General features: G+C 44.3%; 1 protein-coding gene across 2 annotated transcripts in view; it reads right to left on the bottom strand.

Annotated features, from left to right (window-relative positions):
- DGKE (diacylglycerol kinase epsilon) overlaps window positions 1-7,243 on the bottom strand; it is a 29,628-nt gene extending 22,385 nt beyond the window's left edge. The window contains exons 1-2 of one of the 2 annotated variants that reach the window (XM_044939645.1): window positions 7,020-7,243; window positions 6,158-6,630 (exon numbers count right to left, since the gene is read on the bottom strand). In XM_044939645.1, coding sequence (XP_044795580.1) covers window positions 6,158-6,612 — 455 coding nt within the window. In that variant the 5' untranslated portion in view covers window positions 6,613-6,630; window positions 7,020-7,243. Of the gene's footprint in view, window positions 1-6,157; window positions 6,635-7,019 lie in introns of both variants that reach the window. The other variant, XM_006076222.3, reaches the window with a different exon arrangement.
- Window positions 7,244-13,143: the final 5,900 nt, after the last annotated feature.

Raw genomic sequence — 13,143 nt, forward strand, 5'->3', positions numbered from 1 at the left:
CATGGTCTGTAGCCTGCCAGATTCCTCTGTCCATGGAATTCTCCAGGTAAGAATACTCTAGTTGGTAGCCATTCCCCTTCTCCAGAGGATCTTCCTGACCCAGGGACTGAACCCACATCTCCTGCATTGCAGGTGGATTCTATACCGCTGAGCCACTGGAAGCCCAAATTAAACTAGTAATCTGCAACAAAGCACAAATCAAATTAAGCAGTAATTCACCATATCAGTGGAGGATTTTTGATTTTAAGTGAAAGTGAAAATGAAGTTGCTCAGTCGTGTCTGACTCTGTGACCCCGTGGACTGTAGCCCACCAAGCTATCAATTTTCAAGACAGAATAAAATTTGCTGGTATGGGAGGCACTTCATGCAAGTGGGTATTCTAGAATCTAGATCTTCCCAACCCAGCAATTAAACCCAGGTCTCCTGCATTGCAGGCAGATTCTTTCCTGTCTGAGCCACCAGGGAAGCCTGTAATGCTTGAGAATTTAGAAAATATAGAAAGACATAAAAGTCATCTAGAGATAGTTCCTCTTAACTTTTTGATATATTTAATCTCAGTTTTATAATCCTCATATATTTATTTTTCATGTTAGGGGTAACAATGTATATATGTCTGGAGGTACTTCTCGAAATTGTTATCATGAATTCTGTCCTATGCCATTAAGTTTTTTTTTTTTTTCAAAACATAGCTTGTAAAGATGTATAATATCACATCACATGGACATAACATAATTCATTTAATCCTCCCCCCTCTAAAAAATTTAGATAGTTTGTCTAAGTATAAACAACCTGATGCACAACCTTAAACATAAATGAAATTATTTCCCTGGAATCTTTAGAAGTCAAATTACTGAATCAAAGGGCATGCGTTTTCCTAAGTTTCTTGAGATGTGTGTCCAGAATGCTTGATACCAGCACACAAAGGTGTCCATCATATTTAATACTTGCTCAACACTTTTCCTTGATAATTTGATGAGTGGAAAAGTACTTTGTTGTTTTAATTTGGAGATCTTTGATCACTAGATGAAGCTGAATAATTTTTCTGCCTTGTTTTGTGAATTGATTCATAGCCTATCTTTTACTAGGTTTTAATAACTGCACGCACTGTTAGTTATGTAGGATATCAACTTCTTTTCTGTCATAGTTCCTGCAAATATTTCAGTTTTCTCTTAAATTTACTATTTAATGTACTTAAGTTTATTTTTTGCTAGACAGATATATATTCCCTTTGTGGTTTATTTAAATGCTTTCAAGCTTTGAAGACCTTTACCTTTCCAAATTAGATAAATATTCACCTATAGCTATTTTCCCCCTCACAATTCAGCTTTAATCCAGTGCTTCTTAACCTTCTGGGGCTACAGATTCCACTGAGAATCTCATGAAAGTGTTAGGCTTCCTGGAACCTTATCTATGAACTAACAATTCCTGCTTCAATCCATCTGGAGTTTATTTTGGTATAGAGTGTGATATGAAGAGTTAACTGTTTTCCTCTCAAAGAGCACTTGTCCAAGCACGACTGATCATTCACTAAATTCTCATAAATTTCAGAAAAGACTGTTTTAACCAAGACGATGGCTATTATCAGCCTTTGCTCTGTTAAAGTAAAGCCAACATACTCACTCCTTAGGCAGCACTCTATTTTTCCTGAGAAATACCATAATCAAAATTGAGACCTGTTTTCTTTATCTATTTTGTAACTGGTGTTTTACTTGATCTAGATTTCAAATCTGATAGGAAAATAAGACATTAATAGCAATATTTTAATATTTTAGTTTTAGCAGTCATGTTTTTGAGTGATTGTTTATGATCTTTATTCTTTCCCTATTTTGAAAAATTTTAAACCCTTACACAGATGTCAAAAGAATAGCAAAATGAATACCTTTAAACCAACCCTTAGCTCTGATTCTTAATTAACATTTTTCTCTCATATTTTCTTTCTTTCTTTCAAAATAAACTCATATTTTGATGTATCATTTGGAAAGAAAATTGGACATTATGAAATTTCACCTTTCAATACTTCAGCAACTATTTCCAAAAATACAAGGGTAGTCTCCTTGCTTTTTCAAATGTTTTGCATTAGAAAAAAAATTTTTTAACAGCAACACAGGTAAGCCCACCACCCATATTCCAGCATTAGTAACTTATTGTAATTACTTTGCTTCATTTCTATATATCCATTTCATGTGTGCTTAGCCACTCAGTCATGCCCGACTCTCTGCAAACCCATGGACTGTAGCCTGTGAGGCTCCTCTGCCCATGGGATTCTCCAGGCAAGAATACTGGAGTGGGTTGCCATTCCCTTCTCCAGGGGATCTTTCTAACCCAGGGATCAAACCCGGGGTCTCCTGCACTACAGGTGGATTCTTTACCATCTGAGCTGCCTGGGAAGGCTCTTTTTTTTTTTGGTGCACAAAAGTAAATTGCAGACATTAGAATATCTCCTAAATACCTCAGCAAGCAGGCATATCACTGTTTAGATGTTTTCTTTTGATTTTACATATGATGAAATCTACACATATGTACATTTTCTGAGTTTTGACAAGTAAATATAATCATGAATCATAATCATGTTCATCATCTTATGAACACATAGAACATTACCCTATGAGTATTTTCGTGCAGGAGTATGACTGCTTTATTAAAAAAAGTTCACAAGGGAAGAAAAAACACTTGCTGGCAACACTGCTTATTAGTTTCTCTAAAGTTGCCTGTTAGTAACTTTACCAAAAGGTACCAGTTCTCAGTATGCTGGACGAGGCAACAGAATTATATGTGAAACTGAGATGGTCACCTAAGAAATTCATGTTAGAATGGGGTTCAAACTACAAACATATCTGCCTCCTAATTTGGGGAATATGTTTTATTGGAATATAGATCCTCATTCATTTATGTACTGTCTCTTGCTACTTTTGTACTGTGACAGATGGTAGAGTGAATTACTTATGACAGACTATACGCTCTGCAAAGCCTGAAATACTTAGCTTGGCTCTTTACAGAAAAAGTTTGCCCACCTCTGCTCCAGAAGACAACTTGTTATCTTTCATTGTTTCACATAATTAATGAAATGAATAAACACATACCAATAGAACATAAAATCAAAAAGTTAAGATCAAAGCCTAAAGTTGCCAACATTGCCTTCTAAGAGTCAGAAGTTTTGTATTATTAATCACAGTGGGTATGTATGTGGGGTGGGGTGTAGTGAAGAAAAGGATATAAATAAAAGTGTTTTATAAATAAAAATATAATATAAACCAAAAAGTTTTCTTAACAGGAGACAGAACACAGTTTTATTCAATAACGTAATGAATACTTAAAAAAGAGAACCCAACTTCCTATTTTAGTCAGACGAGAGGTGAGAAGAAAGACAAGCAGCGTGGGGCCAGAGATGAGAGGATACGAGGTGCAAACACACTCTGCCATGGGTGAGGTGGAAGCAGGAAAACACAAGAAAGAAAGAAGGCTATAGGGAAAAATAGATCCAACACAGTGCCTGGCACAAAATAGATGCTTAATATGTGAAACCTAAATAATGACAATGGGACTAAATTAAAAGTCCTTTGCCACTTATTCTGTAGTTTTTAACTGGGTTGCAGGTTTTAAAATCAGCTATCACATGGCCCTTTGAAATTCTATCTAGTTGAATAGTCTTCACGGTTTACTTGAAATCTTGGACTTCCTAAGAATGTGAGGCGGTCACAGAAGGAGCCCTCCCCAGGGCTGGATAAAATCCAAAGAAGGACAGTCTGGTCTGTGTTTAAAGGTTATAAATATTTAGTTTCTTTATCTGAAATATCTCATTCCTGCAGAAGGTCACAGCAGACTGTAATCCTACATAAAATGATCAGCTAAAATAAATCAGAGCATTGCAGAATACATACTATTAATACTTCAGATCACTGCTCTTTTCTTCTGGGAATAATAAACATTTCCTAAATTGTAAAGAAACCATTTTTACCACGGGTTAAGGGTTTTAGCATGCTAGGAAGAGACTGCTCAGTAACCCGGAGAACAAGCTAAGGAGGAAAAGAAGGTCTTTAAGGACAGAGGCTCATGTTTAAGAAGTACATAAATACAGAAGTAATTCTTAAACTTTAGAATCCCCTGCAGGGACTGTTAAAGCAAAGATTATTGGCTCCCAGCCCAAGTTTCTGATCCAGTGGGTCTGGGGTGAGGCTAACGCCAGGAAAAATAGAAGATGCTCAGTTAAATCTGAATTGTAGATAAACAACAAATAATTTTTTGGTTTAAGTATGTCTCAAATAATGCAAATATTTTTATTTCATTTTGTGTTAGATGCAAATATCTGGTTTTTATTCTGTGTGCTAATCTAAATCTGTGTTGAATTTGCATTTCTAACAAGTTTCTGAGTGATACTGATGCTGCTAGTCTGGGGACCTTACTTCAAGAACCACTGATACACAGGATATTATGTCATCATCAAAAAGGAAAAATTAGGGGCAAGGATGAGAAGATTAGGGAAGGATTCCTGGAGGAAAGGGCACAAGATAGTCATTAAGGATGCCAAGAAGCTAGCCAGGAGGAGGATACTTCAGCCTTGAGGAAAAGAAGGGTGATATGAAAAGTTGGTATTTAAAGGAAACCACAACCAGCCTGATGTTGCTGGTGCAGAAAGCTTAATGCAGACAGTGGTAGAGAAGACTAAAAGGGCAGGCACGGTCCAGAGAGCACAAGGACCTTATATACCACGTTAAGAACCTGGAGTTTATACTCAAAGACCATCACTGTAAGTGATGGGGGTTATGGGAGGGTTTTAAACAGAGACCCCATCAGATATGTATTTCTAGAAAGATCACTTAATTGGAGAATCAGAGCACTGTGATTATTTGCTAAGGAGCAACTGAAATGCAGTTAAGATATTTACAGAAATCATTTTAATCTAATTCTGCACAGACAAAAAGAAGGGAAGGAAATAATACTTACTTCATGTCTTCTTTTAAACCAATCCCAATTCTCTAAGACTAAAGTTTAACTAGCAAGAGAATTATGAAAAAATTTTAAAAAGATACTGGTAACTGAGCTCTCACTGAGGCCAAAAGGACACCTAAATTTGAAAGATATCAAGTAAAAATGGTTATAAAACTGTAGTTGTTGAAAGCATATTTTTAAAGTCTTAATCTGATGTGTAAGATGTTAGAAATAATTGTTGATATAACTGTGCTCATGCTAATTTAAAAAAAGGACTTTTAAAAACAAAATACAAACAAAAAAAGTAACCTGCAATCTCATGCCAGTTTTCTATTTCTGTTCTTAAACATGGCTAGGGACTTTTCAACTTGTCAGAAACAAAATCCAACACAATGAAGATGTCCAGACTTAAGGCAGAGACAAGACTGTACTGGAGGTTAGAAATTCTGGAGGCCAATTCTATTTTACCACTGAGTAAAATTCTCTATCAAATTCTCTCAAATGTAAAATGAATTAGCACAGATAATCTGCAGAGAAGCATCCCCTTTTATTACCAGTGTCTAACACGAGCAAAGAACAGCTTCACCTATTTTCAGACGATATTTAAGTACACAAATGTGTATTTAAAAGCTATTAAAATATTCTTGGCTTAATCAAAGTCGCTTGGCTAAGATGCCAAAGGTCCTGAAAGACCATCTGGCAAAAGGAGTATTCCTTTAAGTGTTCTTTCGGAGTGTGCACTATAGCACCAAACCTATATTAAAAAAAAGATAACTAAAGTGCTGCCCTGGAATGACACTTGTTTTCATTGTACATTCATAATACAAAACCCAAGATGAATCAGTTTTGCAATTTTGGGGAAAAATTAACTGGTCCATACTTCGTTTTTCTTTATGCAAAATGGAGCTAATCAATAATTAACAAAAGTTAAAATATAACATACATTGGCCATAAAGTCTGCAGCACTTAGAGACCTCTGGATGAAAGTTAAGAGCCAAGTTTTATTACCCAAAAAGGTCAGGTTGGCTAAGGAGTGTGGGCCAGAAGCACTCGATAAATTACTGCAAAGCTGCCTCGTTCTACCATTCTAGAACTATATATTAACTTGTTTCCTTCAAGTGGGCAGGTGAGGTCTTTTGTGGCGATCAGTGCAGGCTGCTGACACCCACTCTTTGAAAAGCTTGACTCCCTCCAAGCACTGTGGGGCAATCAGGACCCACCGAAGCCATACCTGTAATCGCAGAGCTTGGGCTGGTTGCCGCACTGTTGCTTGCAAACCACACAGTAACTGCACAGGGGGACGTTTCCCCGGATCCAGTGGTGGGGCATGGCGTCCACGGCCTTGCTGTCACTCTTGAGCATGATCTCCTTGCAGGGGAAGCGCTTGTCGGCCTTCTTGAGGCAGCCCTCGTCCACGCGCAGCCCACAGCAGTCGCAGAAGGCGCCCTGCAGGATGTGCTGCGCGCACACACAGCAGTAGGTGGGCTGGCTGAACAGGTCCGTGTCGCGCCAGCCGTGCTTGCTCTTGCGGAAGATGTCCCTGCGGTGCAGCTGCCGGCGCGACCGCTGGACGCTGCACCAGAAGGTGATGAACACGGGCAGCAGCACCGAGCACAGCGTCCACAGGACCAGGTGCCCGTCCGCAAACAGGCTGGCGGGGGGCGCCGGCCGCTCCTGGCCTTCCATCTTCTCCAAGGACGGCGTCTGACTGGGAGAGACGCGGGCGGGTCCCCCACGGGCTCGCTGTCCCCCTGCAGCCCCCCTCCCTGTCAGGTGGCCCCGCTCGCCCCAAGGAGGCGCGCGCGCCCCGCCTTCCCCAGGCCGGACCCCGGAGCCTCGGGGTCGCCGACAGTCCTAGCCGAAGGGGCGGCGCCTGGAGCCGTCACGCTCCCCTCCCCCGCCCAGTCCTCGCCAGGCCGCGGGGAGGGGAGCGACCCCACTGTGGAGGAGGGCGGCGCGGCGCCCGGGCCTCGCCCGCAGCCGTTAACCCAGGCCCGGCACACTCGCGGCTCGGGGGCTCAGGGCCCCACGGGCCCGCCCACCGCGCGGCCTCAGCGACCAAGGTGCCCTCCACGCCCGCGCGCCCGGCCTACCTCGTGTGGGCTGGGGGTTCGGCTCCGGGGCCCAGGCCTCAGGCCTTGCTGTCGCCCTCGCGTCGCCGCGAGTCTCGCCGGGTGTGCGGACTCCGCCGGAGAGGCCAGCACCGGCGCGGCCGCGGGTTATGGGGCGGGGCCTCAGCCGGAGTGCCTGGGCTGCGAGGAGGTGTGAGGTGCGCCCGCAAGGCCGCGGGGCCTGACGGGGCGGTGCCTGATGGGGCGGTGCTAGATCGGGGGGCGGGGCCTCGGCGGGAGCGCCGGGGCTGCGAGGAGGTGTGAGGTGCGACTGCGAGGCGGCGGGGCCTGAGGGGGAGGGGCCTCGACACGGGGAGGGGTTAGATCGGGGGGCGGGGCCTCGGCAGGAGCGCGGGGCCTTTGAGGAGGTGTGAGATGCGACCCCGAGGCCGCGGGGCCTGACGGGGCGGGGCTAGACCGGGGAGGGGTGGGGCCTCGGCAGGAGCGCAGGGGCTGCGAGGAGGTGTGAGGCAAGGCCGCGAGGCCGCGCGGCCTGACGGGGCAGGGCTAGATCGGGGGGCGGGGCCTCGCGGATAGGGAGGGGCCTCCCGAGCGGGGCGGGGCTATATCGAGGGCGGGCCCAAGGGCGGGCCCGTGGGCGGGGCTTCGGGAGGACAGTGGGCAGGGCTTCAGGAGGACAGTGGGCGGAGGAACAGTAGAGAGGGCTTTAGAGGCTTACAATCTCATGGACGGAGGAGACTTGGTGGGCTGCAGTCCATGGGGTCGCTACGAGTCGGACACGAAATGACCGACTTCACTTTCACTTTTCATTTTCATGCATTGGAGAAGGACATGGCAACCCACTCCAGTGTTCTTGCCTGGAGAATCCCAGGGACGGGGGAGCCTGGTGGGCTGCCGTCTATAGGATCTCACGGAATCGGACACGACTGAAGCGACTTCGCAGCAGCAGCCTGTGATCAGAGGGAGCTCTGGCATGAATGATTTATTTACACAGTATACGTTTTTTCTATGACCTGTAGCCTCACCCCTCCTCACTATCAGAAGGTGGAACCTGGCACAGTTTTGAACACGGAAAGGGAGAAAACTGGCAGTTTTGACTGACTGAAGGGGACAATCCAAGTCAAAAATTGGCAGTGTTGCCTGAGCTCTTACTAGTTACTTATTAGACACACACTGGCTGCGGTCTCACTATGTGCCAAGCACTGTGCGAGGAGCTCCAGCTCTCTTGGAGTGCCCGGACTGTTGAAATCTGCCTAACAAGGAGAATTTGGTAGCCTTTTTTAATGACTTACAGCACCTTAGCTGCCATCTTTGCACTTAGCAGGGGCCATGCTGAACTTATGCCCATTTTACAGATGAGGAAAGCCAAGATAAAGAGAGGTTGAGAAATATGCTTGATGTCATAACTCAGTGTTGGGACTGATATCACCTTAACTTCATCATTGAAGTTGAGTTCAGTTCAGCCACTGTCATGTCCGTCTCTTTGCGACCCCATGAACTGCAGCATGCCAGGCCTCCCCGTCCATCACCAACTTCCGGAGGCCACCCAAACTCATGTCCATTGAGTCGGTGATGCCATCCAACCATCTCATCCTCTATTGTCCCCTTCTCCTCCTGCCTTCCATCTTTCCCAGCATCAAGGTCTTTTCAAATGAGTCAGCTCTTCGCATCAGGTGGCCAAAGTACTGGAGTTTCAGCTTCAGCATCAGTCCTTCCAGTGAACGCCCAGGACTGATCTCCTTTAGGATGGACTGGTTGGATCTCCTTGCAGTCCAAGGGACTCTCAAGAATCTTCTCCAACACCACAGTTCAAAAGCATCAATTCTTCGGCACTCAGCTTTCTTCACAGTCTAACTCTCATATCCATACATGACCACTGGAAAAACCATAGCCTTGACTAGATGGATCTTTGTTGGCAAAGTAATGTCTCTGCTTTTCAACATGCTGTCTAGGTTGGTCATAACTTTCCTTCCAAGGAGTAAGCGTCTTTTAATTTCATGGCTGCAATCACCATCTACAGTGATTTTGGAGCCCCCAAAAATAAAGTCAGCCGCTGTTTCCACTGTGTTTCCCCATATACTTGCCATGAAGTGATGGCACCGGATGCCATGATCTTAGTTTTCTAAATGTTGCGCTTTAAGCCAACTTTTTCACTCTCTTCTTTCAGTTTCATCAAGAGGCTCTTAGTTCCTCTTCACTTTCTGCCATAAGGGTGGTGTCATCTGCATATCTGAGGTTATTGATACTTCTCCCGGCAGTCTTGATTCCAGCTTGTGTTTCTTCCAGTCCAGCGTTTCTCATGATGTACTCTGCATAGAAGTTAAATAAGCAGGGTGACAATATACAGCCTTGACGAACTCCTTTTCCTATTTGGAACCAGTCTGTTGTTCCATGTCCAGTTCTAACTGTTGCTTCCTGACCTGCATACAGGTTTCTCAAGAGGCAGGTCAGGTGGTTTGGTATTGAAGTTAGCATCAGTCTGAATGATCAAAGGGGCTTCCCTGGTGGCTCAGTGGCTTCTCATTGTGGAGCACAAGCTCTGGGGCATGCAGGCTTCAGTACTTGCGGCACACGGACTCAGTTGTCCTGTGGCATGTGGGATCTTCCTGGATCAAAGATCGAATTGGTGTCCCTTGAATTGTGAGGTGGATTCTTAACCAGTGGACCTCCAGGGAAACTCAAGATGTGATCTTTGACCACCTCCATTGGCATCATCTAAAAATATGGGTTCCCAGGTCTTCATCAGATTCCTGGATCAGAATTGTACTGGAGTTAGGAGTCTACCCTCTTAACAAGCTCCCCAGATAGTTCTTTTATTTATTTATTCAAACTTTTGTTCGGTTTAAATTGTGAAATGTATATATCACACATACAAAAGATTTTTATAAAACATATGCACAGTTAAAAAAATAAGCACATGTATGCCCGCCATGTAGGTTACTGTATTGAATATTAAGAGCCTTTCCTGTGCCCACCTGATGGCTATGCCTCCTCCCCCATCAGGAAACTGTCATCCCATTTTTTGTGTTCTCCATTCCTCGCTTTTCTTTATAGTTTTACCCTTCCTGAAAGTGTCTCTACACAATATACTTTTGTTTAAGCCCAAGCCTGGCCCTGTCAGGAAGTAGCAGTGAAGCCAGTAGCACGTGAGGGCTCCCAGGACGACAAGATACACTGAGCTGGGTCTGGGACAGAATCTGGGCTCAGTTTCCTCCCTGAGAAGATCCCACCTGGAGAAATCAGTGGGGGTGGGCTTGGGAAGATTGTTCATCACCATGGGGGTCAGCTGGGCCGGGCTGTAGTTTGAATATCTGGAAAAATATGGCTGGGGAAGGGGATGCTTTCTAGTTTTGCTTCTCAGCTTGGTAAGACTTCCTTCAAGGTCTTAGAAAAAGGTCCACGTAGAATGCTGCTCAGGGAGGAATGAGTATCTTTAGCTGATCCAGGCAATACGCATGGTCATTAAGATAAACAAGATGCAGATAGTCTGTCCCAGGCTTACCCCGCCGCCTGTCCTCAGTGTGTCTCCGTATCGTGATGCTGACCTGGACCGCCTGTCCCCCATGTCAGAACACGGAGGTCGTCTTGGGATCCTCTTCACCGCCCTCCTGTTTGCATCTTCTGTTTCCTGGCTCCTGTGCCTTCCCCTTTCTTGGTGAATTTTCTACAGTTTGTGGAGCACATCCTTCAGTAGCAAAGGTACATGGGAAGCATATTTTTGAGTCCTTGCATGTTTATAAATGTCTTTATTCTGCCTTCTATACCTGATTGTTTATCTGCATGTACAATTCGAAGTTGAAGACATTTTCCTTCACACCACTGAAGACAGTGCTCCATTTCTGCTTTCTTTCATTGTTGCTGTAGAGATGTCTGAGTGTTGCTGATGGGCTTCCCTAGCGTCTCAGGAGGTAAAGAATCCTCCTGCCAGAGCAGAAGACACCGGTTCAACACCTGGGTCGGGAAGATCCCCTGGAGAAGGGAATGGCTACCTACTCTAGTATTCTTGCCTGGAGAATTCCATGGACAGAGGAGCCTGGTGGGCTACAGTTCATGGGGTTGCAAAGAACTGGACATGACTTTACATCTAAACCATACCATTAGGAGATGTCTGATGTTATTCCTGATCCCCACAATGTGACTTGTTTTTGCTTTCCTGAAGCTTGTAGAATCCTCTCTTTTTCTTCAGTGTTCTGAAATTTCACAAAGATGTGCCTTGGCACACGTCTGTTTTCATCTGTTGTGCCAGATTTGCCTGGCCCTTTCAGTCTGGAAGCTCATGTCCTTCAATGCTGGAATTACTTTGTTGATTTCCTCCTCTTTACTGTCTGTGTTCTTTTTGAAACTTCTGTTATCTGGATGTTGGACCTCCTAGACTGTTCTCTCTCTCTCTCTCTCTTTTTAAAATAGACTTTATTTTTTAGATCGGTTTTAGATTCACAGCAAAATGGAGCAGAAAGTGCAGAAAATTCCCTTATATCCCCTGTTGCCCCACATGTTCACCCTCCCTCATCATCAACGTTCCCCACCAGAGTGGTGTATTTGTTGCAACAATTGATAAGCGTACTTGGACACCGCATCATCACTCAAAGTCCACGGTTTGCAGTGGAGTTCACCGTTGGTGCTGTGCATCCGCTGGGTTTGGACAAATGTAGGATGACACTTATCCACTATTATCGTGCCAACATAGGACAGTTTCACACACATAGACACACACACAGAAGTCGTTCAGTCGTGTCTGACTCTTTGCGACCCCATGGATTGTAGCCCATCAGGCTCCTCGGTCCATGGGATTTTCCAGGCATGAATACTGGAGTGGGGTGCCGTTTCCTTCTCCGGGGGATCTTCCTGACCCAGGGATTGAACCCGGGTCTCCCACATTGTAGGCAGATGCTTTACCATCTGAGCTACCAGGGAAGTCCATCAAAAATACAGAAGAGTAGTAGTAAGTTTCAAAAGGATGTCAGTTGAGATCTTTTTTTAAAGATGAAATCTACTTCCTAGAAGTCAACTCGCCAATTATATGCACAGCTGGAGACAAGAGGCTGCAAAAAAAGGTCCAACTGGAAAGTATCTTGGGTACCCAATTAGATCCAGTTGTTCTGCATCTGTGGATTTAAAATGACCATCATCCACGGTGGAATAGATGTGTCCCTCGTTGCTTAGAAAATCCACAGCTAGCTTGATTGAGGCTACAGACATGTGTTGGAGTTGGTTCTTGAGATCCTGAAAGTTCAATCCTTCAGATCTTGGGCAAGCCTTGATCATATTCAGCACCTGGTTCTGGGCCACAATGAGGTCATTTGCTGCCCTACAAATCCTCTGGGTTCTGCCTGTTCCTCACCCCTGGTAACCACTGATCCTTTTCCTGTTTCCATAGTTTTGCCCTTCCCAGAATGTAATATAGTTGGAATCCTAGGATATGTAGGCTTTTCAGATTGGCTTCTTTCACATAGTAATGTGCATTTAAGTTTCCTCCATGTCTTTTCATGGCTTGATAGCTTATTCTTTTTTAGTGCCAAGTTGGAGAAGCCAATGGCACCCCACTCCAGTACTCTTGCCTGGAAAATCCTATGGACGGAGGAGCCTGGTAGGCTGCAGTCCATGGGGTCGCAGAGAGTCAGACACGACTGAGTGACTTCACTTTCACTTTTCACTTTCATGCATTGGAGAAAGAAATGGCAACCCACTCCAGTGTTCTTGCCTGGAGAATCTCAGGGATGGGGGAGCCTGGTGGGCTACCGTCTATGGGATTGCACAGAGTTGGACACGACTGAAGCAACTTAGCAATAGCACTTTAAATTTAGGGCTAAGTAATTGTCTGGATGTGATACTATAGTTTATTTACCCTGTAACCTATTGAAGGACATCTTGGTAGCTTCTAGGTTTTGACAGTTATGAGTAAAGCTCCTAGAAATATCTGAATGCAGTTTTGTTTGGATATAAATTTACAACTCCTTTGGATAAAAGTCCTCTCTGTAAATATTCTAAAAGACTTCCATCGCTTTATTCTTGAATCTTTTTATTGAGTTTTTAATTTCTAAGAACTTTTCTGTTGATTTTTTTTTTCAGATGTGGAAGAAACATTTAATGAAATTAAACAATTATAAAATACAGACTCTCAAGAAATACAGACTCTTAAGAAACT

Source organism: Bubalus bubalis, chromosome 3 (genome assembly GCF_019923935.1).
Source record: "Bubalus bubalis isolate 160015118507 breed Murrah chromosome 3, NDDB_SH_1, whole genome shotgun sequence".
Taxonomy (NCBI): Eukaryota; Metazoa; Chordata; class Mammalia; order Artiodactyla; family Bovidae; genus Bubalus; species Bubalus bubalis.